Below are 24,107 nucleotides of genomic sequence, written 5' to 3' on the forward strand. Positions count from 1 at the left end.
TCGTCATATCCAAACTAATCTAAAATTATATTTTACATATTTTTGTATTAAAAACTTCAAAATTGTTAAATATTTTGTTTTTTTCTAATTGTTTGTAACCATGAGTGGAACCATTTTTTAAAGAAATTTGTGGTTAAATAAAGATTCTTTAAGTTGGATTTAGAGTTGATTTTCTTAAAACGACTGAATTATTGAACTATAGGTATGTATGATTTGTTTTCTTGAGCCTTGCAATGCATTTTAGAAATTAAAAAAAAAAAAAAAACAAATTGACTGTATTATTTGTCCTTTTGTCTTTCTAAAAAAATAACTTTACTCTTTTAACCTTATTTTCATTATTAATCCCTTCAATTTTTAAATTGCATAATAATAATTAAATGTTTGTTTCACATTTATGTATTATTATATTATATAAATTAAGTTATTAATTGAAAATAAATATATATAATTTCAATTAAATAAAATAAAAATAAAGTTGATCTTTATAAAAAATTTAAAGAAACCGAATTATTCATTTGGCCAAAATATGGTTTATAGTTTTCACTTTCCTTGAGTTGATGATTGGGAAGGCATATTTGGCGCTGAATCAGTGTGTGTGTGTTGACAAAAGAAACCCATTTCTTCTACTTATGGTGTACCTACCAAATGTATACAAATCACTATTATTAAGAGTTCTTTCTCATAGTTCCTTATAATTTCTAAATTAGTAGACCTTTGATATTTTCATTTGAGTTACTATTTATTAAGAAATTTTATCTTTTTATGGTGAGTGATGTATTCTCTATCATTTAATTAAATAAGACTAGAAATAATATTACTTTTTTCCCTTAAAAAAATAACATTTTAATTGAATTATATGTTATTTAATGATCCTAAATTAGTAAATTGAGATTATCGAATGAAATCATGCCACATTATTACTTTTTAGAAAAAAATTTACTATTTATTTTTTCATCACTTTTGAACAGAATATTAAAATATCTATAACATCTTAAAAGTTTCACCGATTAGTTTATTTATTAACTTTAAGTATTAAATATTTTTAAAAAATTAAAATATTTTTAATGTGACTATTCATTTTAGCCATTAAATATTTTAAAAAAATTAAAATACTTTATATTAAAAATTAATTAGTAGATTTTTTATAAAACTAAATGACTAATTAATAAATATTTTCAAATTATAAAATTAAATAATAAATACATAATAGCTAAAATTAACAAAGGAATAAGTATCATTTTAATTAAAAGCTCTAAACCCTAGTAGCAAATTGTCCTTTGAGAAATCAGGCTGTGGGTTTGTGAGTGATTTTGAAAGAGAGATTTATAGTGGGGGAATTGGGAAGAAGAGGAGGTGAGTCTGCTGAGTGAGGAGGCAGGTCTTAAACAGCCAGGCAAAATGGAGTAAACTGAAAAATCAAGGGGGCAATTAAATGAGGCATTACAAGAGGATAGTTTAAAACCCAATGTGAAAAGCAATTGATGCAGCCTTTTATAGTTATGGCCACACCCACAAATGGTAACCTTTAATAACATGTGGATAGCTATTGTTTCCATGAAAAGTTTTCAGCAGTTGGCTTTTGGGAGGTATCCCACAAGGAGAAACGTAGAGCCCAACAAACAATAAGATATTTTCTTCCTCTTTGGGGAAAGCCCAACAGACAAAAGGAGACCCTAACCTAAGATTGTGGGAAAATGATGATACCCATAGAGTACTAGTACAGCAAAATAGTGGTGTTGAAAAATCAAAAGCCCTTTTTTTTATTTTTTTAATGATTTTTACGACTGTCTATGCATGAAAAGTACAGCAGACTTTTCATGCTGCTCATGATACAGAGAGTGACACCCTCTTTTTTTTTTTTTTTTTCTTTCTTTTGGCTTCTTATCTTTTTAGGAGTTGTACTTGAGCAGGACTGGACTGAACTGGCCTGAGCCAAAGCCGAGGAATGCGGAATTTACTTCAAACTAAGGAAAAGAAAGGCCCGCCCCTGCGAAGCTGCTCTCCTCTTCTGTACACGTGGTTTCCAATTGAATGATTCCAGTACACTACTCAACTCAATTTTTTTTTTTATTTGTCCTTTCCTTTCTTGCAACTTCACTATGCTTGGACATTTCTATGTCATCCAAAATTAACTCTTTTTTTTTTTTTTCCCACTTCTAATTGATGAATTGGGTAGCTCAAGCAGTAGTGATCATTTTCAGACTGAAGATCTAGAGAGATTCATCTCTTGCATTTTTTTACACTTGGGGTAGGGACCATGAAAGAGAGCTTTCATTGGGGAATGGGGGAAGCAAATATTGCCAGTGCAACCTCCAGAGAGAAAAACAAATTACCTTAACTGATGTTAATTGCTGGAACAAATTGTAAACGTTTACAGGCTGGGTTGCAAATTAGCATATTGGTTTATCAACAGTTATCAAAACAATTTGCAATCCAATGATAAGGACAAAAGCATTCCCCTGAAGCCTTGGACAAACAAATTTTTTCACTCAGTTTTCTGTCTGGTAAACCCAGAGAGAATTCACAAGCTGCCTGACTTTATAAGCTTTGGTCCGGCATGCAAAGCTTAAGATGGATGCCAATAGTACTACATACAAATAAAAGTACAGCACAGCTAGACAAGAGGGTTACATATCCTTGAGCAAAAACTTTCATGAATTACTCTGACCATCAAGACCTCATTTATCTAGTTTGATGAGCTTTACAGGAAAGATAAAAGCTGAACATTGCTGTTTATGAATTTGGTTACCATGCTTGGCGTTTTCAATGTCTACACATCCATCTTCTCTTTTCTCTACCGAAGAAAAAGGTTATTGGGCTGTGGATATGTTGGTTGGACTGTGGATATGTTGGCTCTTTCAGCTCCTACAGTTGTAGAAATGGGAGATGTTGCTGGGGTTGGTGACAGAAGGAGAAATTTGGTGGTAAAGAAATGTTGAATTTGGAAAGTGAAGTTGACCAGCAGTTGCTGTAGGTGCAGTAATTGTTGAAGATACGAATCCTGATGATGCTGCAGCGGAGAAGAGAGACGGTGGATTTGCCAGTTGGTTTTGCCACATCCAATTTGGCACTGAATCTACTTCCACCCACTTCTCCATTGCTCTTTCCTGAAATCACCAAAGATAACGAATTTTCTTTTAATTAACAAATGACTACTTGTCCATTAACTTTGAAGTTAAGTGGGGGAAAAAAATCCAACATCTATTGGTAATATTTAATAGTGTTGAATAAATTGCTATTATATTAAAATACAGTGTCAGCTATAAGCAAGATGCTACAATCACTTTATGTAAGTGTTTGTGCGTGTGCCCCAACTAGAGAATACAGAAAATTTTTCAACATTGAAATAATCCAAATTGCAAAGACAAACAGAAAAAACTAAAAATGTACTAAAATGAAAATAGATCAAGGGAAATTACCTTATAGAGGGGAAAGAAATTGGAATCTAACCCACCCCATATAGGAGGGGGATGAGATGCCATTGCAGGGTCATGTGGCTGTTCATCCTTCCATTTTGCAGAAGCAGAGTTTAGAATCTGTTAAGAGAATAGTAAAAGTGAGCTAATCCCAATAACAGTCGAAATCTTCAATGGAGCTGCGAATGGAACTCTTCAGAATGCAGAAACAAAGCTATTTTGAGCTCAGAGATTAATATCAAGATTATACCATTGGTCTCCCGTCAATGGACCTGTCACACCAGCTACTACGAAAATGGAAACCATCCGTGTCTCTGTTTAACTTTTGGCCATCAGATATATCAGGGGGAGCAATTCCCAGGTTTAGGTCAAGACTTTGGTTGCCATCTGTATAAAGGTATGTCATTGTAAATTGATATATAGTCGAGGTCAAAAAGAAAGGGAGTTTTAAACGAGATACCTCCATTGTTGGCGTCAACAATTACTTCGCCTTCATATGTGCTGGGTTCAAAGTTGGTGACTGCTTCCCTTCCATTGCACTTTATGGCAGCCTTGTCATAAGCCCTGGTAGCCAAAGACAAGCAACATCTAAAGTGAACTGATAGAGAATTTGGTTGCCAGTCACAAATTAAGCACATTTCGTTTAAAGAAAAAGAAATATTCAGTTTACGATCACTAAGACCTTGCAGCTTCAATCTCACTGTCGAATAGGCCAAGGTATATATACCTGCAAGAAAGCAATAAAAACAACCCCATAAGAAATCAGGTTCCATAGTCTTATTACATTCAAGTTCATACCAAGATTAACACTAAACAATAGTAAACTTTGGAACTAGAAGAGGGAGGGAAAAAGAAACCCCCGGTAAATATATGTGAACCAAGAAAAGGAGTTTCTCACTTCTTGCCAAGAAACTGGCCCATACGAGCTTCCCATCGCCCACATTTATGCAGAGTTACTCCTCTATATTTTGAGGTTCCTCTTGAGAATCCAGTGCTCTGGCGACGCAAGATATGCACAAATTCTTCTTTTGTAAAATTACTCATCTGCAGAACACCCAATCACTCGTGAGTTGAAAAGAAAAATAAGAAGTTTGTTTTTAAATTCGTCGACAACATCTGCATGAACCTCCACCTGCTTGATGTCCTCTTCATAGTCACTCACATTAAAGTTGATATCAGCATCAATCCCGCGAAACTTGATCGCTGCTCGATCATATGCCCTGAAAATGGGCAATTGAGTTAAAAGCCCATATCATGTTTAGTAAACCACTTCCTATCGTATTTGATTGGCATGATTACCTAGCTGCAGCATGTGCAGTATCAAATCCCCCTACAATAATCAAAACAACCACATTAACGAAATAGCACTCCGATAGACGAGCAAGATCAAAGTTAAATCCAAAAATGAGAGGAAAAAGGGAAGAATTAAACTAACTACTCTCATCTACCTACCCAAGTACACTTGTTTTCCGCAATCCCTGCATAGAAACACAAACCAGAACACCTGAGAACAATGCGAAAAAAGAAAGAGCATTAGTTGAATTATGAATGAACTAACCAAATATGAGATTCCCATCTCCCAGTTCTCCGGTAAAACGTGACCCCCCTATACTGCGAGCTTCTAGACCTGGGCCCACGCCTGCTCTTCTTGACATGCGGCCTCTGCTGCACCTGAGGCACCATCTCCCTGCAGTCGAGATCCAACAACTGAGGAGTGATGGAAGCGGAAGAGTGGCCGTCGAGCGGGGGAAAAAGCTGGATGGTAGGGTCCTCAACGTGATCATCATCGTCATGGAGCGATTTGACATGGTCGTGGTTTAAAATGCTGAAAGCGTATGAGAAAGGTTGGGCGTTAGAGCAGGAGTAGTGGTCAGCGGCGGTGTTGGAGGAGGAATTGAAGCTTGTAGAAGCATCTATGTGGGTGGAAGAAAGTTCTAGAAGGTCGTGGTGGTGGTTATGGAGAGAGGAGACGGAGAGGTTAAGATCCAACATAGTGAAAGTGATGGGAATGAATCAGGAGCGGGTCTTGAGCTTCATGTGTTTGATGAAATGATAATGGAGAATTTTGGATGAGAGTGCAGCAACTAGAAACAAGCCTCTGTTATTATTATTATTATTCTGCCTACAAAAGCATCTACTTCTCCTTCTCTCTTCTTCTCCTTCCTCCTCCTTCCTCCTCTTCTCCTTCTCATTTAGTATTATTTAACAAGGCGCTCATACACACATATAATATCTTTTTCACTTACAAGATTAAAAAAAAAAAAAAAAAATCTTTTTCATTAACTTTTTCTAAAAAAAACCTCTTTTAACCACTATACAAGGTTTTAACAATTATATTGAATATATCTTCTCAAAGAAAAAACAATTTTATTGAATAAAATAAAACTTACCTTCCTTCAGTAGAATAAAATTATAAGGCCACCAATTACTAAATACCAAGGGATAGGAGATATTAGGAATGTAAATGGGAAGAGTATTTAAAAAAATTAAATTATTAAAATTAAAATTTGATTTATATTAATAATATTTAAATTTATTTTAAATTTAATTAAAAATTAATTTAAATTATTTGAATTCGTCTATTATTATTATCCAAATAAAATTTAAATTTATTTAATCTTATATATTTTAATTAATAATTTATATAAAAATATTTTTTATTAATAATTTTTATTTAAAAAATTTAATATTTTTAAAAATATTTTAATTTTAATTTTTAAATTAAAAATATATAAAAATTTATAAATATTATTATAAAATATATTTTTTATATTAAATTAATTATTTATATAAACAAATTCATATTATAAAATTAAATTAATATTTAGATGTAAACATTTTAAAAATTAATATTACTAAATAATTAAAATAAAAATAACTATAAAATTATAAAATATAAATTATTATAAATACTTAAAATTATAATCTTATAAATTATAAATAATTAATATAAATTATTATAATAATTATTTTTTAATATTATTATTTAAATAATATTACATGATAAATTGAGTGATAAAATTAAATATTTTTAAAATTACAATATAATTATAAAAAAATTTTAAATTAATTACTATTATAAATTTTTTGAATATTAAAACGCTATAAAAAGAATAAAATATTTTTTAAAAAGAATATTTTTTGTGAAATAAATAGTTTTAATTTTATATTTTTTTAAAAAAAAATTATAAAATAAACAGAGTTTAAATTTTATTTTTAAAAAAGTCGAATAAATTTAATTTTTTAAATAAATATTATTTTTTAAAAATTTAAATAAAGTTAATTTAATATACAATAGAATATTATTTTAATTGTAAAATATTTTAAATATTTTTTATTAATAATTTTTATTTAAAAAATTTAATATTTTTAAAAATATTTTAATTTTAATTTTTAAATTAAAAATATATAAAAATTTATAAATATTATTATAAAATATATTTTTTATATTAAATTAATTATTTATATAAACAAATTCATATGATCCTTATTTTATTACATAAAATTTAATTTCGATCCAAATCTAAAATAATTATTATTTTTTAAATTTAAATATATTTTAAATTTAATTATAATTATCTAAATATATATATATATATATATCGGTTCGATAGGATCGAATCTTACGATCAATTTCTAGAAAATATAAGAGTAAAACATTTAATATAAGAATTAGTAATAATTTTAAGAAAATAAAAATAGGAAAAGGAGCAGGTGTTGAGTTGTGGGTGAGGACAATATCCGTACACGTCGTCCAGCCTAGTAAAAAAAATAGGGAAATTTAAGTGTTCAACAAAAGGAAGAGTGGGCCGTGGGGGGGTCCCCATCTCCAAGTCCAATCCATCAGCCTCCCCATGTCTCCCTGCTTGTCCTTTGTTTGGATTTTTGGATTCAGTGAACCCCCAATCCCATCTGATTAATTCATTTTATTTTAAAATATGTGAAGTTTTCTGTTTGAATTTTTTTAATTATTTATTATAAAAAAAATTGATATATTTGCATAAAGTGTATTAAAAAATGAAGAAGGTAATCTCTGATGGGGATAGAATAATAATAAGTGGTTTGATTAGGATTGAGAATTTAGCTGAAAAGTGCAAAGGTTAAGGAATAACCAAAATTCCAAAAATAGTCTTTTATTTTGCTCCACAAAATTACCCATTAATTGACTCTAAAGAATCACACATTACCAATTTTCTACTTGTTTAGATTCCTCAGGAGGAGCATCCTTTATGTCAACTTGCTTTCTATTTTAAAGATTTTTTATTTATTTATTTTGTTGAACAATACTTTGCGATGCATTAAATAAGAACCCAATAATTCTACAGGAAGCCCAACCCAGAGAAACCTTACTACCTCAATCCATCAGCCATTCCTACGACCCAGAAAGCCAAGCCCAATTAAATGTCCACAGGCAAGGGCAAGGCAGCACCCAATCTTACAAGTGGATCTAGACTTTCATTTTTTCCCTCTAACAAAACAAACTTCAATAAGATGAGAGCACTACAAGATCAAATTAAATCAATACAACGCCATAATTAATTTTATAGAAAAAATACTATTATTTTAAACTTAAATGATATCTCTATTTTTAAAATTTAACTCTTAAAATTTAATTCCACCCAAATAAAAAATACTTTCATCTATAAAATCTATTAATCAAGTATTTAAATACATTAAAAAGCCAGGAATTATTTTAGTATAAGTAATATCCCTCATTTTCTCCTTTTTCAAGTGATTCGATTTTTAACAGTGAAATCTTTCAATAACCACAAAATTATTCCACAACACAACCGGTTATAATAATTCTCTAACAATCAACAAAATACCAAAGATTTCATTTCTTGAGATCTATAACTTTTAAAAAGTAACACTTCCATAATATCACTCTAAAATACTCTCTCCACGGCCACACCAAATAGAATGGTGAACTCAACCTTTGAAAATAAACCCATTAGTATTGTTACAATTGTTTCTTCGTTAACTACTTTTATCACACAACCTTGCAAGCATACAAAAGAACATAAACTAATAATTTAGAAATTGAACTAAAAAATTGATTTGCATGCAATTGGAGACAAACCCGTTCTATCTGAGACTTTTATAAAAACTCATACCCCTATCGGTATCAACAGATAAGATGATGCATATTTGTAATAGGTGAATAAGAATGATTAGGAGTAGATGAGAATTGTTAAGGGTGGAGAGGTTGCAATTGGGATTGGGATTGGAGAAATGTGATCTAGAACAAGCACCCTGTCATTTCCAATCTCCATCTCACTTTCTCTTTATTAAGCCACAACAATTAGCCTTGAAAAGATGAGGCTATGGAGATGATGCTGCATGGGTTTTCGAAGATGCTTCATTGTTAATTTATATTTGTAGGAATGAATTTTTCAAATAAAGATGTTAATCATTTGCTAATTGGAGATAAGAATTTATAATAATTGTGGGTTATTGTTACACAATGAAAAAGAAGAGAATGGAAATGAGTTTTTTTGTCGTTTTATATTAGATCGATGGTAAATTGACAAAATTATAAATAGTATAGGTGAGTAGTTTGATTTAAAATTCAACTAAACTGGTCAAGTTTATTAGGTAAGTAGTTCGATTTAAAATTCAACTAAACTGGTCAAGTTTATTAGGTAAGTAGTTCGATTTAAAATTCAACTAAACTGGTCAAATTGAATAAACCGAAATTTTAAAAATATAAAACAATGCTGAAACTGATTTCATATCAATCGAATTGAACCAAAGCGAATTAATTTGATTTGATTTAATTATTTTCAAAATAATAATTTAATTTTCTCTCAATTCTCAATCCTAAATCAAAATTTCAATCCAACTGAAAGTTTAACAATTAATATCAAGCAAATCTCATCAGAAATTGCATTGGTCTCCAAACTTTTTAATGAAAAAACTCTAATAGAGATTCAACTTACAACCATTGCACAACTCAGAATAATAAAAACTAATATCAAGCAAATCTGTCGTAAAATTACATGTAAACTTCAATATTAAATCTCATAAAAAAATATTTATAGTAAAATACTAATAATATAATGATGACTGCTGGACTTCATCCACCCTGGGCAAGGTCAGACCCAAGTGAACTAGCTGGTCTAAAACCCACAAAACCCCTTAGGCTGACCAACTCAGCATCTCAAGTCTCGATCCAAACACACCGGGCCAGATGGGTTACCCGTGAGCCTAGATTCAGCAGGAAGAAGACCAGCCCGGTGATGTGACGTGAGGGAGAGGAGCTGGTCCAGTCACTTCGCAGCCCTGCCCACACGCGCACCGAAGGAATTAAATGTCCGCCTGGCATGGAGAGGAACTCTGACACATCCGTATGTATGGAGCTGAGTGACAGAGACAACTAGCATGTAAGTAGATATACATCACAAGCAGAGGAAAAGGGGGGATTATTCATTCTTCTTCATGCTTCTTCCTCGGCTCCATATTTTTACTTTTCTCTACACCACTTGCCTATTCATACTACACTAGTTTATGAACCTGACTTGAACGTCGGAGGGTCTCCACCGGGGGCATCCCCGGTAGACCCTTGACTATCTTTCATTATTTTGCAAGTCCTTTCATCAAATCGAACATTGAGAGACCCATATGATGGACTAAGAAGAAAACCAGATCCATCATGGAGTAAGAAGAAAATCAGATTCATCAATTGGCGCCGTCTATGGGGACGAAAGAGATTTTGCTATTTCTAAAGTTTCTAAATACACTTATTGAGATCCACATAAAGGTATGAAAGTTTATACAAAAAGGAAGCTGGAAGTTTACAATAACCCAGTTGAAAAGAAAGATTCATTATGTTCAAGAATATTTTAATAGTCTTTCAGATAGTTTATTTTAATGTTTATTGAATTTAATTACTACTAATTTTTTCTGTGAAATTTGGTGAAGTGAAATTTTAGATCGAAATGTTTATCTATGAGTATAAAATCTTAATATTTTCTATAAGAAGAAAAAAAAAAGAGTGATATATATATTTATTGAAATTGTGAGGTCAGCTGTATATATATTATAAAGGTTAGATTGGCAGGTCGGCTATAGGGTCCTAAGTTAGTAAATTAGAGAGAAAATTAATAAATAAAAAAAAGAAAAAAAGAAGAAAAAAGAAAAGATCTACGAGAAAAAAAGGAGCAGGTTGGGTAGATTAGACAGCTCTCTGACTGGACAATAAATAGGCGAGGTCAGACTGCACAACAAATGATGAAAAATAGATCGGCGAAAGAGCTCAGGTGAAAAGTCTCCAACTGTTCAAAATTGCCTCTTGTTGTGTATACTTATTATTTTGTTTTAGAATTTCAAAATTGCCTTTAGTTGCTGGCAATTATTTTTGATTAATTATTATTGAATACAAAGGATTTCATAGATTATTAAAAAATATGCTTTGCATGTAAATAATAATGCTAAATTTAATTAAAGTATACTTCTCTGAGTTTAGATATCTTGATAATTGCTTACATAATATTAAAATTCAAGTATTGTCATGAAAATTTTATTATTAATGTTAGCACAGACATTCCTGAGAAAAAGATCATATATTTGATAGATTGAAAAATCTTGGAGAAATTTACACATGCAAAATATTATTTATTGAATCTCTAAATTGCATGAGTTAATATTGTTAGTTAGAGCTAATGTTTACATTCATCTTAAATATGAAGTTAAATGTCATGTGCGGCATATTATTTATTAATGAACTTTATTGAATTAACAATGAGCATTCTCGTTATATACACTCTGTGCAAACTCTTATTTTACAGAAAAAAATTCAGAAGAAAGAGTAAGGCCAAAGAGCCTGAATCTTGCACAAGACCTCAGTGAGGTAGATGACTGGTCTCGGAAAATGACCGCTGGCACCACAAAACCGGCTGAGAGGAAGAAGCCCTCAGTGAGGTAGGTGACCGGTCTCGAAAAATGACCGTCGGCACCACAAAACCAGCTGAGAGGAAGAAGCCCTCAGTGAGGTAGGTGATCGGTCTCAGAAAATGACCGCCGGCACCACAAAACTGGCTAAGAGGAAGAAGCCCTCAGTGAGGTAAGTGACTGGCCTCGGAAAATGACCTCCGACACCACAAAATCGGCTGAGATGATGAAGCGACAGTAAGGCCAATGAGCCTGAATCTTGCGCAAGACCTCAGTGAGGTAGGTGACTGGGCTTGAAAAATAACCCCCGGCACCACAAAATCGGCTGAGATGATGAAGTGACAGTAAGGCCAAAGAGTCTGAATCTTGCGCAAGACCTTAGTGAGGTAGGTGATCGGCCTCGAAAAATGACCCCCGGCACCACAAAACTGGCTGAGACGATGAAGCGACAGTAAGGCTAAAGAGCCTGAATCTTGCGCAAGACCTCAGTGAGGTAGGTGACCGGGCTCAGAAAATGACCCCGGCACCATAAAATCGGCTGAGATGATGAAGCGACAGTAAGGCCAAAGAGCCTGAATCTTCCGTAAGACCTCAGTGAGGTAGGTGACCAGGCTCAGAAAATGACCCCGGCACCACAAAACTGGCTGAGATGATGAAGTGACAGTAAGGCCAAAGAGCCTGAATCTTGAGCAAGCTCTCAGTGAGGTAGGTGATTGGCCTCGGAAAAAGACCACCTGCACCACAAAACCGAGCTAAGAGGACGAAGGGAACTATTCTTTCACCTTTTATTTAAAAATACCGTATGCTCACAGCAAACAGTGGCATACGATAACAACGCACAAAAACAACACATAAGAACACAGTTCCAACCTCACATAAAAGATTGGGGCACTGGACCACAAATGAAAAGTTAAAATCCGACCTCCCAAAGGAGCTTGGGTCATAAGGTAAAGAGACTTTGATATCACACAACAGCCAAAAGCACCAAAGTGCCATGCTGACCTCAAGAGGGTGCTGGAACAAAAAAATCTGAATCCCACCTCTCAAAAGGGCTCGGATTACAGGCTAATAAGATCTCGATCTCGCAAAATAGCCAGCGTATAAAGAAATTAAACTAAGGCGCCCCAACGCCCATATCATGTAGCAATGCGGCCTACTAAAGGCCAATGCAAAGCTCACGGAGCCAAAATGCCAAAGCGCCATACCGATCTCAAGAAAATGAGCTCGATACTGGCAAAGCCAATAAGCAGACCAAATTAAGGTGAAGCGAATCTTAAGCAAAATGCATATCGAGATAGAGAACCAAACAAAGGACCAAGGGCAATCATAATAGGCACCGATGTAACGACCCGAAAATCGGACCGCTACCGGCGCTAGGATCCAGATCGACTTAAGGCCGCTGGGACCCATAGCAAGCCTGACATATAACCTGTATAATCCCATACATGATCAACCACATGCATCAAAATTTAACACTTTTCCTTTAAACATCCAACTCAACCTGAACATACATGTACATAGTCATGATCATAATCATGATCCCTCTGTGGGATCTCATCAATGCCCCAACGGGCGATACAACATGAGATGAGTTGGCTTTCATGAACATTATAAAACATTTCTATAGATCATGTATCAAAAGGGATAAATACTCATAGGGTCAAGCACATCTATAACCTCAATATACCTCATTACATAACATACTGTAATCTCTTACATTACATCATAGTACAATTGTCATGTCCACAATCTAACTATTACATAACATACTTCAAAACTCTGGCTAACCTTCTGGTCTACCCTGTACCTGCACATCTGGGGTTAGGGGAGAGGGGTGAGCTACAAAGCCCAGTGAGCAGAATAGTAGAAAACAATATATTAAAATTTCATGCTTTCATGGAATGCAACACATCACAACAAATCACATCTCGGATGGTATTGTCACCAATAGTCCTCTACATAGTCCAACTGTGCCGGGACGTAGAATGGGTACAACCGGTCTTTCTCTTAACATAACATATCATACAGTCCAACTGTGCCAGGGACGTAGAATGGGTACAACCTGGACTTCCTCTTATATCGTGCCAGGGACGTAGAATGGGTACAACCTGGACTTCCATACCATATCATGCCATAACATCATCATATCATATGAGGACTAAAGGATCATCCAATAACCAATCCACATCAACATCATAAGTGCAATGCAACATATTCGTGAATTCTAATGCAAGCAACCTACTATATCTCATGGCATTCATGATGCATGGATCATGCTCCAAATTCATATTCATTTATTTTAAAACTTAAGGTTTATTCCACTCACCTCTGGCTAGCTCTGACAAACTCTGTAGCAGCTGGCTCACTGCTGGGGTCCTCGGTTCCTCGGGTCCGAACCTACACAGGTGGACTCCAATGAGGGACCAAACGTACATATACATAACTCTAATATACTCCCCAAAAAACCCCCTAAAACATCATGAAACAATTACATAAAACATGCAAGAAATGGCTGGACAGGGCACTTTCGGCGGCAGGTTCGGCGGCCGAAAGTCCCTCCAGAGCCGAAAGTCAGGCAGGTTCGGCGGCACCTTCGGTGGCCGAAAGTGCCAGGACAGAGACGAAAGTCTCTTTTCGGAGGCAACTTCGGCAGCCGAAAGGCCTGCCTCCTCAGCCATGTTCGGCGGCCGAAAGTCCCTTCGGCTGCCGAACCTGGTTTCTGCCAAAGGGCAGAAACTTGGCTCCTTTATGCACATTTACCTCCTAACTCTTCCAACATGCCAATAACTCAACCAAAACATGCATACAAGTTTCCTAGGGGTCTCAAAACTACCTTAAACCCCAACTACAACACACATACACAAGCATGCCACATTGTTCAAAAAATCACATAAAACCTAACATAGCTCAACTAACTTAAACATGCATTTCTACCCCATAAAACTTCATAAAACTTATTTAAAACATATAAGGAGCTTAAGATCGGCCCTTACCTCTTGAAAATCGAGAGGAAGACGACCTAAACTTGGAGATCCACGAAAATGAGCTCCTGAGTTCCCAAAGCTCCAAAACTTGTTTCAAAGTTCAAAATCTTCAATGCAAGCTTAAAACTCAAGAAAAATGGTGGGGATTTGAAGAAAGAACACAAGATCTGGGGAGAGGGAGGTCGGAAGTTAGCTATGGCCGAAAATGGGAGAAAGCTCGCCCATTTCGGCTAAGTGACCCTTTTATAGTGGCTGGCCAGGCCACGTTCGGGGGCCGAAAGTGCTTCCGCATGCATGCCATGTTCAGCGGCCGAACTTGGGTTTCGGCGGCCGAACCTGAACTTCCCTCACTCATGCTTTCGGGGGCCTAACGTGCCTCCAAAACGCATGCATGTTCGGCGGCCGAACTTGACTTTCGGCGGCCGAACCTGGGTTTTCCTCCAAAGACTTTTCATGCAAAAACTCATTAAATTTTCACACTTAAAACCATGAAATACCTTAAAATATTTTATGAAAACATGTTTCTACCCTACTAGAGGCTTCCGACATCCGAGATTCCACCGGACGGTAGGAATTCCGATACCGGAGTCTAGCCGGGTATTACAACCGACCTCGAGAATTGACCGCTGACACTAAACCAGTTCGGCTAGTCTAGAGAAAGGTCTAAACAGCAAAGAGCCTGCAAAACGCTTGAGGGAAGACAGCCCGAAAATCACTCGGGGGCAAAAAACCCAAACAACCAAGACATACTCAAGAACCAAATGCTCAGATAAAGAATCAAGGGGACAGGAGCGATGTAAAAGGCCGAGTGAATCATTCTGAATGATCGGACGGGGCAGTGGAAAGTCTTGACTCATTGGGTATAAAAGAATCGAACCCCAGTATGGTCAAACCCAAAACAGATAGTCCAACCTATTCTACCCAGGGTTGATCTCCCTAAAAGCCCAGAGGGGCCAGACATACCTCCCTGCTGAGCCTTATGTCTGTACTGGTAAGGCTATAAGCCTATAAAAGAAAAGTTAAAGCTGAACAAACAAGCAGTCACGCTGAAACATAGTCTGTATAAGGCTAGACAAGAAAGTAAGAAATTAAGTTCGACTTCGCAAAAGAGCTCGGGGTACCAAAGCAAAGAATAGAAATCCGAGCTCCAGAACTCACAGTACGGACGGATTCACAACAATTAAATAACCAAGCTGAATAAAGCTAAGTGTAGAAGAAACAACAGAGAGCCGAGCTCTCTATATGAAAAGGTCCGCAAATGCGAAACGCATAAAAGGATAAACGAAAGCGAAGGGTTGTGCTCACAGCTTGGATTAACTCACAGCAAACAAACGCTTAGCAAAGATGACCCAAGAAGAGGAAAATGACAAAAGGCCGAGCTCCTTATCCCAGCGGAGCACACAGCTTAGACCACACTAACTGTCAGAAGGTTACATCAAGAAGGACAAGATGTCCGAGCTCATAACAAGAACAAGATTTAAAATCGTCTAATGCAGAGCATTCATGCAAACAAGACATTTCTTTAAGTATTATATATCCGAGCTCGCAGGACTGACGAGGTCATGAGCCAAAGATAGAAATACCCTCATGAAAATAAGAAAAACTCGCATGTTAGAAGTTTAGCCAGATGCTGAGCTTTTAGCCCGGATCAGTTCGATTGACAAAGTCCCAATAAAGACAGCCTGGACCATCAATTAAGTAAAGCCAAGTAAGGTGAAATTTGCTAAGTGGGCATCTAACTTAAGGCTTTTATGATTAAGTCAAGTTAGAAGAAATTCACAAGTCAGATGGAGAAAATGAGTTAAGTCTTAAAAGGTTTGGGCAGATCGGCAAAGCCAGAAGACAGTCTGAGTAAAAAATAATAATGAGGCACAGGCCGATGTGAAATATCATTCATCATCGAATACACATCTCCAGATCACCATACATTCAAACATCAAAGTAAAGAGACATAGAAATAAAAAGGCAAGGAAAGGACGTTTTGACAAGAGCCGTTCTAGGGCAGCGCGGTCATAATGGAGATTTACCCTCTCATCACTCATGAAATAACTGCTGAGGAGGTAAATGGGCAATTGATGACCGCTGGGTCTCATCCACCCTGGGCAAGGTCTGACTCAAGCGAACTAGCTGGCCCAAAACCTACAAAACCCCTTAAACTGACCAACTCAGCATCTCAGGCCTCAATCCAGACATGCCGGACCGGATGGGTTACCCGCGAGTCCAGATCCAGCAGGAAGAAGACCAGCCCGGTGATGTGACGTGAGGGAGAGGAGCTGGTCTAGTCACTTTGCAGCCCTGTCCACACGCACGCCGGAGGAATTAAATGGCCACCTGGCATGGAGAGGAACCCTGACACATCTGTATGTACGGAGCTGAGTGACAGAGACAGTTAGCACTATAAGTAGATATACAACACAAGAAGAGGAAAAGGGGAGATCTTGCTCCATATTTTTACTTTTCTCTGCAACTCTTGCCTATCCATACTACACTAGTTTATGAACCTGACTTCAATGTTGGAGAGTCTCCACCGGAGACATCCCCGGTAGACTCCTGACTATCTTTTCTTATTTTGCAGGTCCTTTCATCAAATCAAACATTGAGAGACCCATATGATGAATTAAGAAGAAAACCAGATCCATCATAGAGTAAAAAAGAAAATCAGATTCATCACATAAAAAGCTTAAGACACCTATAAAATTTTAATAGATTCATATTCTTCTCAATCAACCATCACCAACTTTCCACATTGAGTGAGGAGGAAAGGAAAGCTGTAGCATATATGAAATAAAGCCATGGATTTAAGAGAATAGTGATGGAGAGGGAGTTTGAGTAGTAAGGGAGATGGAGTTAGGGAGAGAAGGAGATAGAGACGGACAGATGAACAATGATAAGTGATTAAGGAGGAGAGGAAAAGAATGCAGAGGCTAGGGGTTATTGAAATTAAGATTTTATATATGAGATGATTTTAACCGTTGAGATCAGATGATATTGAATTAATGGCTAGGATCAAAATAAATAAAAAAAGTTTAAAACTATTACAAAGTTGGGAGTCAAACCCAGATATTATAAAACAACTAAGCCCTATCCCTACGCCACTTGGAAAATTAGTGTAAAATGGACATATGAACATAAATATCAGTTCAGTTTAATCCAAATTTTTCACTCAAAATCGAACTAAATTAAATTAAATTTTTAATAATTAAAATTAAATTAAATTATATAATAAATCAAATTAAAATTATTATTTAATTCAATTAAATTCAGTTCAAATGAAAGACTTTAAATTAAATAAATTTAAATTTTTTTTAAAATTTAAATATTTAATTTTAAAAATAAAAAAAAATCAATCCATTAATTAATTTACTCAAAGCATTTTAAAAGAATAAAACATTTAATAAAATTGATATCCCTATATATAAATTTATTAATATATTTTATTATTAAAATTTAAATTATAAAATAAAAATAATTTATTAAATAAAGTATTTTACATAAAAAATATTTTTCTAGGAAAACATTTTATATATAAAACATTTTTCCCATTTCAAAAAAAAAAAATTCAAATTCAAATACAAGTTTCCTTAACAATAGTCTAAAAACCCATGGCATTACCACCAACCGAAACTATGCAAGGAAAACTCGCAACACGTTCAATTCCAAGTCTCATTGTAGACGGAATCATATATCTTTTAGAGGCCGTCCACTTCACCATCACCGGCTGTTACATTCACGAAGCCAATTTATGGTAGTAAGAAAAACCAAGATGGACCTCACTGTTCTAACTAAACATTCCACATCCATTTGCAATTTAACATAATCACCCCTGAGAGTAACTAAAAAAACCTTGAACTGAAAAATCAATAGTGTAAAAATACTATATCGACGATAGAAAAATTATTTGAACCATAGAGAGGCGTATAAAATTTCTTTTGAACTAGCATACCAAGAAAAATGTCCAATTGCAAAACATTCTCATCCATGTCTAATCGCACAACAAAATTAACAAAACAAAACAGATGACAAAATCTAGTTAACAAAACGAAACAAAGAACAAAATCTTGCCCAAGAAAATTTGAAATGCAGAATACAGGACTACTGAGTAACATTCAGCCATTTAGTGAAGTTCTCAAACTCCGTATAGTCACTGTCTGATATCATAGTGTGATACCAAGCCTTGCCTGCAGACTTGATTGCAGCAGCCTCCTCCTGGTAGTCATAGGATAAATGAAGACAAAATTAATGATTAACCAAACAAGTATCAAGTATTAGGACATAAATATCAGCAAATACAACCAATTTGAAAGGCAATAGCAAACCACCCAAATCAAATAGTGTCATCATTGGAAACATATCCACCATGAAGCAATCTTAAAAAATTTCAACAGTGTAAACAAAAAACAAACCCTGAAATCTGCAATAATATACACACTAGAACAATCCAAAATATTGGAATAGTGCAGAAGAGAAAATCAACACGGTCTAAGGCACAAAAGATCAAATTACTAAGTAAACCAAAAAAATTGCAAATGTAGACACTAGTAGACCAATCCTAAAAATTGCAACATTGCATAACAAAATCTAAAGAATGATCACATTACCCCATGTCATAAAAAAAATTCATATCATCACCCAATGTAATAATAAAGTAGCACAAAAAATAAATAAAGCATAACAATACAACATAGCGCTGACATAAAAAAGTTCCACGAGAATATATTATAAAACATCTTGCAATTCCACACTAGATATCGGATTACTGATTTCCTAATCAATTAAGAAGCAAAAATGGGTTTGACATGACAAACAAAGGACGGATTAATAATAATTGAAAAAACCATAAAACCATAAAAAATTACAATAGGAAATATTTTATATACCTTCGTTACAGCCTTTCTCTTCTTGTCCAGCTTCTCCTTCTTAGCCTTGACGCGCTGGGCTTCAGCTAGAAGTGACATCCTCCTAGCAGTCTTGGCATAAGGATTTAGCTTAAGCATAACGTTCAAGTTCTTGAGAGGGTTCTTCTTCAGTGGAGCCCTCTTCACCTCATTCTTGATGGGCTTCACTACAGATTGAACTTCATCAGAGTTGATGATCCTAGCAAGATCAGCATTTACCATTTTCGCCCTAGGCAGCACATAACCCTTCTTATTCTCCGATATCTTCTCAAATGATCCATAGATAGAGTCCAGCTTCTCAAAAGCAGACTTCGTCCAGATAACAAAACGACCTAGATGGCCACCAGGAGCTAGCTTCAGCAGATTGAGACGGTCCACATTCGCCACCTCCACTCCTGGAATGTTCCTGAAGGCCTTAACCAGCTTAGCTCCTTCAGTTCCGTACACAATCAGTGGGCCTTTGCGAGAAATGTACCTGCGATTTCTCATCTTACCTTTTCCTGGCCGGATCGCGTGGCTATCCTTGGCCTTCTCAGCGTCGGAATAAGCACCGATCTCCTTTAACAACTTAATTGCAGCTGATGTTTTCTCGACGCTCTCTGCAGAATCGCTAATAACCAAGGGCATTTCAGGTACAGATTCCACTCTATGACCACGAGCCATAACCAGAGAGGGAATAGCAGATGCAGCAATTGCAGATACAACCGCATATCTCTTCTGATTCACATTGATCTTACGGTGCCAGCGGCGCCAGATCTTAGTCGGAGCAAACATGCGTCCTCCACGACACATGTTACCGAAAGCTCCCTGCCCAGCCCGGTGAGTACCACCGCCGGGGACACGAGGGATACGGGAAACGGCACGCCCTGTACCCCACGACTCGGCGGAAGTCTGGTGACCGGCACGCTTGGACACAGCGTATGGCTGGCGGCTGTTCTTGGAAATATTGGAATGGACAAAGTTAACAATATCAGGCCTGATCGAGGCCTTCATCACATCGGGAAGAGCCAAAGTGGTGGCAGAGTCAGTGGCCATATCATTGAGAGATGGAAGAGATTGCACGGTGACCAGAGGGCGGGCGGCGGCGGCTGCCATCGTGCTCTGTGTGTGTAAGAGGAAATGAAGAAACCCTAGGGTTTTGCTTTGAGAAAAATGGGAAAAATGCTTTGCGAGTATTTATAATGGAATTTAGGGCTCAAAATGGCCGGTGTTTGGTCATTCGTTTACATAATCCTTCTCGGTGAATAAGTAGTTTGGTTTTAGATGGATCTGTCACAATTGGGCTTAGTAACATTTTAACTTTTAATGAAAATTTATATAACTTTCTTACAAAAAATTTACAATTTAATTACCAAATACAGTAATACTAAAAACTAATAAACAAAATATAAAATTTTCTAATAACATAAATTAAAATAAATTATATTGAAATTTTCAAATAACATAAATTAAATTTTCTAATAACCCAATTCACACACAACTAACAGAAAACTTTATCCATTGCATGAGATTTCCAGCAGAGTACAAACCAGTTGATGCGAGATGGGGGCAATAAATGCTATTAAGGCGAGAGAGTCTTGATCCCCTATCATTTTAGACGAGAGGCGAAGGCACAATACAAAAAAAATATAGAAATTATATTTAGTCACATTTCAATTCAAGCCTAATTGACCACATATTTATCAATATCAGTGCTCTACAACCCAAAGTATTATCTCATAAGTAAAAAAGAAGGCAGATAGAATTATACAAACTTAGCTACAATTAATTTTAAAAGATTATCCATGTGACAACTTAATTAAAGTTCAGTACTTCTCCTAATTCACCAGAAATGCTTCCCTAGGAACCTAATGATTAAATTGATGGATTAATTATCTTACTTCTATTTCAAAACATTTCTCATATTTTACTAGATGGCTTGCACAGAAGACATAACTACTCATATATTACTTTTATGATCTATCAGAAGACATAATCAGATGGCTTGTACCATGAATGCTACAAATTCTATCGGTATCACATCAAACCACTCAAGAAGCATGGTCATAAGAATTTTATTTGCTAGGAAAGAAAACTCAAGAATCGCTTGATTATACCCAAAATACCCCCCATAGCAACATTTGTTAGGAGCAAAGAATCAATCCATCAATGTGGAGTCAGATGTACAAATTCATAGAGTTCTATAGACAAATAATTATGGTTTTCAACAAAATTTATTATTTGCATGGAATGGTATTTGAGTATTAACTTTAACAAATACCTAGTAAAACAAACTCCAAACATCCATTTGCTTGCAGTTAAACCACAACCAAATTCTCATGAATTATGGCAGGCATGAAGGAGAAAAAGAGGATTCCAGGTTACTGCCCACATGTGTTGAAAGTTCAAATTTTCCCATGGAAAAAAAAAAAAACTTTATACAGCTTAACAGATGCTCATCCTTCATACATTTATGATCTATAATAAAACTAAAAACCATCAATTATATCTTCTCCATCTAAAATGGAACCCTCTGAAAGTACTTTTCATAAAAAATATCAACCAAGAAAAAAAATTTTAATACAAACATTTTCAGTGTATTCAACATATGAAATTTACAAGTGGACAAAAAAAAATGGTAAACACAATATGTTATTTGCCACATGTAGTGCAGGTAGAAAATAGAATAATAATTAATAACAATTCTGTTAAATTTGTACCTGTATAATTCATTCTACAGAAGGAGGGACCAAGACGAGACTAAAACTCTTATAAAAATATATTACCCTTATCCCAAAAATTATAAAAATTATGGAAGGCCCAATATTAATGGATGGAGATGCTCTGATATCAAAAGTTAGGTCAAGTCTAAGAAGTGCCCAAGACCTTTGTAAAAGTAACATACAGATTCAACAAATTCCACCTCACTCATATATTGAAGCCCAGGGGGACATCAAATGCAACTGCAGAATTTCACCACCATGTTAGGAGCAAGTCTGGCATTTCATGCTATCAATTAATCATACGATCGTCCCCTCAATCTTCATCATCTGAACTTCCTTCGTTACTGCTATAATCACTACTATCATCACCTTGATCAAGAATATCAATCTGTACATGTCGAACTTGTATAGTCTCAGGTGGCTTATGCAACCCCTGAGGAGCAACTGGCTGCCATTGTTGCTCCCCCAGCCTAGACAGAGGAAGAGACTCCAATGGAGGCAATGGGTCCCCAAGCTTCCATCCTGGGGGCGGCGGGGGTAAATCCGTAGGCAAAACAACTGGCATCCCAGATTTCCACCCAAATGGAACTGTGATATTGGGAGGAAGCAAGCTCTGAATGGCAGAAAAATTTGGAAGCTGATTGGTCTCCGATGGTTTTGGCGGTGGGGGAGGCTCAATGATTGCCTCAATGATTTTCTCCTTATTTTCAACATTTTTAGGCAGTCCCACATCAAGGTCAGTAAAAGCGTACAACTGAGAAGCTCGCATTTGCTCTTCTTGCGGAGCAGGAGGAAGTGCCCCCCGAAGAGGAGCCTGTCCGGCACCAAAGTCTGGCGGCGCAAAAGTGCTGTAACTTATCCGGTGAGCATAAGATAAAATATCAGACAACTCAAGCTGAGAGGCAATAGTGGTATTGCTCACACAGTCATCCTCTAATGATTTTGATTTTGCGCGCTTGGGACGTCGATAATCAGAGTAATCATCGACGAGGATATCGAGGACCTTTTCGGCTTCTCTGAGCTTATTAGCGAAGTTGAGAAGCGCAGAATCTTTGGATTTGATATCCCGAGCTATTCTTTGCTTGGCATCTTGCAGGTCGAGGATTTCCTGGAGCTCAGCCACGGCTTCGAAAAGCTGGGTCTGGAGGGAAGTGAAAAGAGAAAGAATTTCATTAGTGGAGGAAGTATTGGACTCGAGTGGAGGCGGAGGCATTGACTGGATCTGGGAGGAGAGGAACGAAGGTAGCGATTCACGAGTGGTGGAGAGCCAAAGGGATCGATTGGGGGAGAATTCGAAAGACTTGGAAGCTAAGGAGGCCATCTGGAGGAGAAGAGACTGGGCTCTACGGAAAAGAGGCAGAAGAGGGAGGAGAGCTGAGGACGTGGCGGAGTTATTTGGGGGATGCTGCTGCTGATGGTGGTGGTGGTGGTGGTGGGGAGGTGGAAGTTGCTGTTGGGGAGGATAATGAGGGGAATTTGGGAGGGGTGGAGTTTTGAAGAGAAGGTGAGTTTGGGTTTGTGAGGCCTAGCCTCGCCGGAGACTGTACTACTTGGTGTTGAAGCATTATAGTTCCCCCTCTGAATATAGGATGAACCCTAAATCCAAGCCAGAATGGCGGGGAGATGAGCCACCAATTTCTATTTTCTAGCTTCTGCTTCTATTTAGTTTGCCCTGAGACGGCATGTCACTGATAGTTTACACCGCCATCAGGGACTGAAGTGGGGAAGGGGAGAGTGTGAGAGGGATTTTTCATAAAACTAGCGTTATTGTTACTAACAGTTCTAATTTTTCAAAAATTTATCCTAAATTATACACCAATTTCATTTTTAAAATAGTAATTTATTAATTTGTTTCTATTTAATATAATTAAAAAAATCTTTTAACTTTAAAATATTTCAGCAATATAAATTATTCAATTTAATGAATTAATACATTTTAAGCTATATAAAAATCAAAGTAATAAAAGAGTATAATATCTCTCGCACACACATATTTTTGGTATGCATCTCACACATATATTTGAAAACTTAATACATAATAAAAAAAAAAGCATAACAAAAATATTTAAAAAGATTTTATTTTTCAAAGTAAAAACTTGCATAAATAAATAAAAAATTCTCGAATTTCAATACACATAAAAATGATAAAAAAGCAATCTAATTACACCATATGACCCTTAATCCAGGTTGCATTAATCAGACTTAAGCTCAGGCCCAAAC

The 24,107-nt window shown here is 35.8% G+C and overlaps 2 protein-coding genes and 1 pseudogene across 3 annotated transcripts; all 3 read right to left on the minus strand.

Moving 5' to 3' along the window:
* Nucleotides 1–2,440: 2,440 nt before the first annotated feature.
* LOC110622400 (APETALA2-like protein 3) lies at nucleotides 2,441–5,589 on the minus strand. 2 transcript variants are annotated; one of them, XM_043959635.1, is made up of 10 exons: nucleotides 4,975–5,589; nucleotides 4,869–4,894; nucleotides 4,716–4,746; nucleotides 4,579–4,636; nucleotides 4,315–4,460; nucleotides 4,099–4,143; nucleotides 3,877–3,980; nucleotides 3,667–3,803; nucleotides 3,420–3,536; nucleotides 2,441–3,107 (listed from the first exon to the last, which is right to left on the minus strand). In XM_043959635.1, the coding sequence occupies exons 1-10, from the start codon at nucleotides 5,406–5,408 to the stop codon at nucleotides 2,859–2,861; spliced, it is 1,347 nt and encodes a 448-aa protein (XP_043815570.1). In that variant the 5' UTR covers nucleotides 5,409–5,589; the 3' UTR covers nucleotides 2,441–2,858. The 2 variants fall into 2 exon arrangements, with proteins under 2 accessions (XP_043815570.1, XP_043815569.1); XM_043959634.1 differs by having other exon boundaries at nucleotides 4,549–4,636.
* A 12,613-nt stretch (nucleotides 5,590–18,202) lies between these two features.
* On the minus strand, nucleotides 18,203–20,342 carry LOC122724547 (60S ribosomal protein L4). Its single transcript, XM_043959801.1, has 2 exons — nucleotides 19,168–20,342; nucleotides 18,203–18,496 (listed from the first exon to the last, which is right to left on the minus strand). Exons 1-2 carry the CDS (start codon nucleotides 20,278–20,280, stop codon nucleotides 18,383–18,385), a joined length of 1,227 nt encoding a protein of 408 aa, XP_043815736.1. The 5' UTR covers nucleotides 20,281–20,342; the 3' UTR covers nucleotides 18,203–18,382.
* Nucleotides 20,343–21,833: 1,491 nt separating this feature from the next.
* On the minus strand, nucleotides 21,834–23,644 carry LOC110622416 (annotated as a pseudogene).
* Nucleotides 23,645–24,107: the final 463 nt, after the last annotated feature.

The sequence above is a fragment of the Manihot esculenta genome, chromosome 9 (assembly GCF_001659605.2).
Source record: "Manihot esculenta cultivar AM560-2 chromosome 9, M.esculenta_v8, whole genome shotgun sequence".
Taxonomy (NCBI): Eukaryota; Viridiplantae; Streptophyta; class Magnoliopsida; order Malpighiales; family Euphorbiaceae; genus Manihot; species Manihot esculenta.

Bases quoted from the DNA above. Each gene is read 5' to 3' on its own strand.
- LOC110622400 (XM_043959634.1), bottom strand. From the start codon at position 5,408: ATGTTGGATCTTAACCTCTCCGTCTCCTCTCTCCATAACCACCACCAC. The intron at 4,637-4,715 runs GTAATCATGCCA...GCCCATTTTCAG, and splicing joins ACTGCACATGCTGCAGCTAG to GGCATATGATCGAGCAGCGA. The intron at 3,537-3,666 runs GTATAATCTTGA...TTCTCTTAACAG, and splicing joins CCATTGACGGGAGACCAATG to ATTCTAAACTCTGCTTCTGC.
- LOC122724547 (XM_043959801.1), bottom strand. From the start codon at position 20,280: ATGGCAGCCGCCGCCGCCCGCCCTCTGGTCACCGTGCAATCTCTTCCA. The intron at 18,497-19,167 runs GTATATAAAATA...TATGACTACCAG, and splicing joins AGAGAAAGGCTGTAACGAAG to GAGGAGGCTGCTGCAATCAA.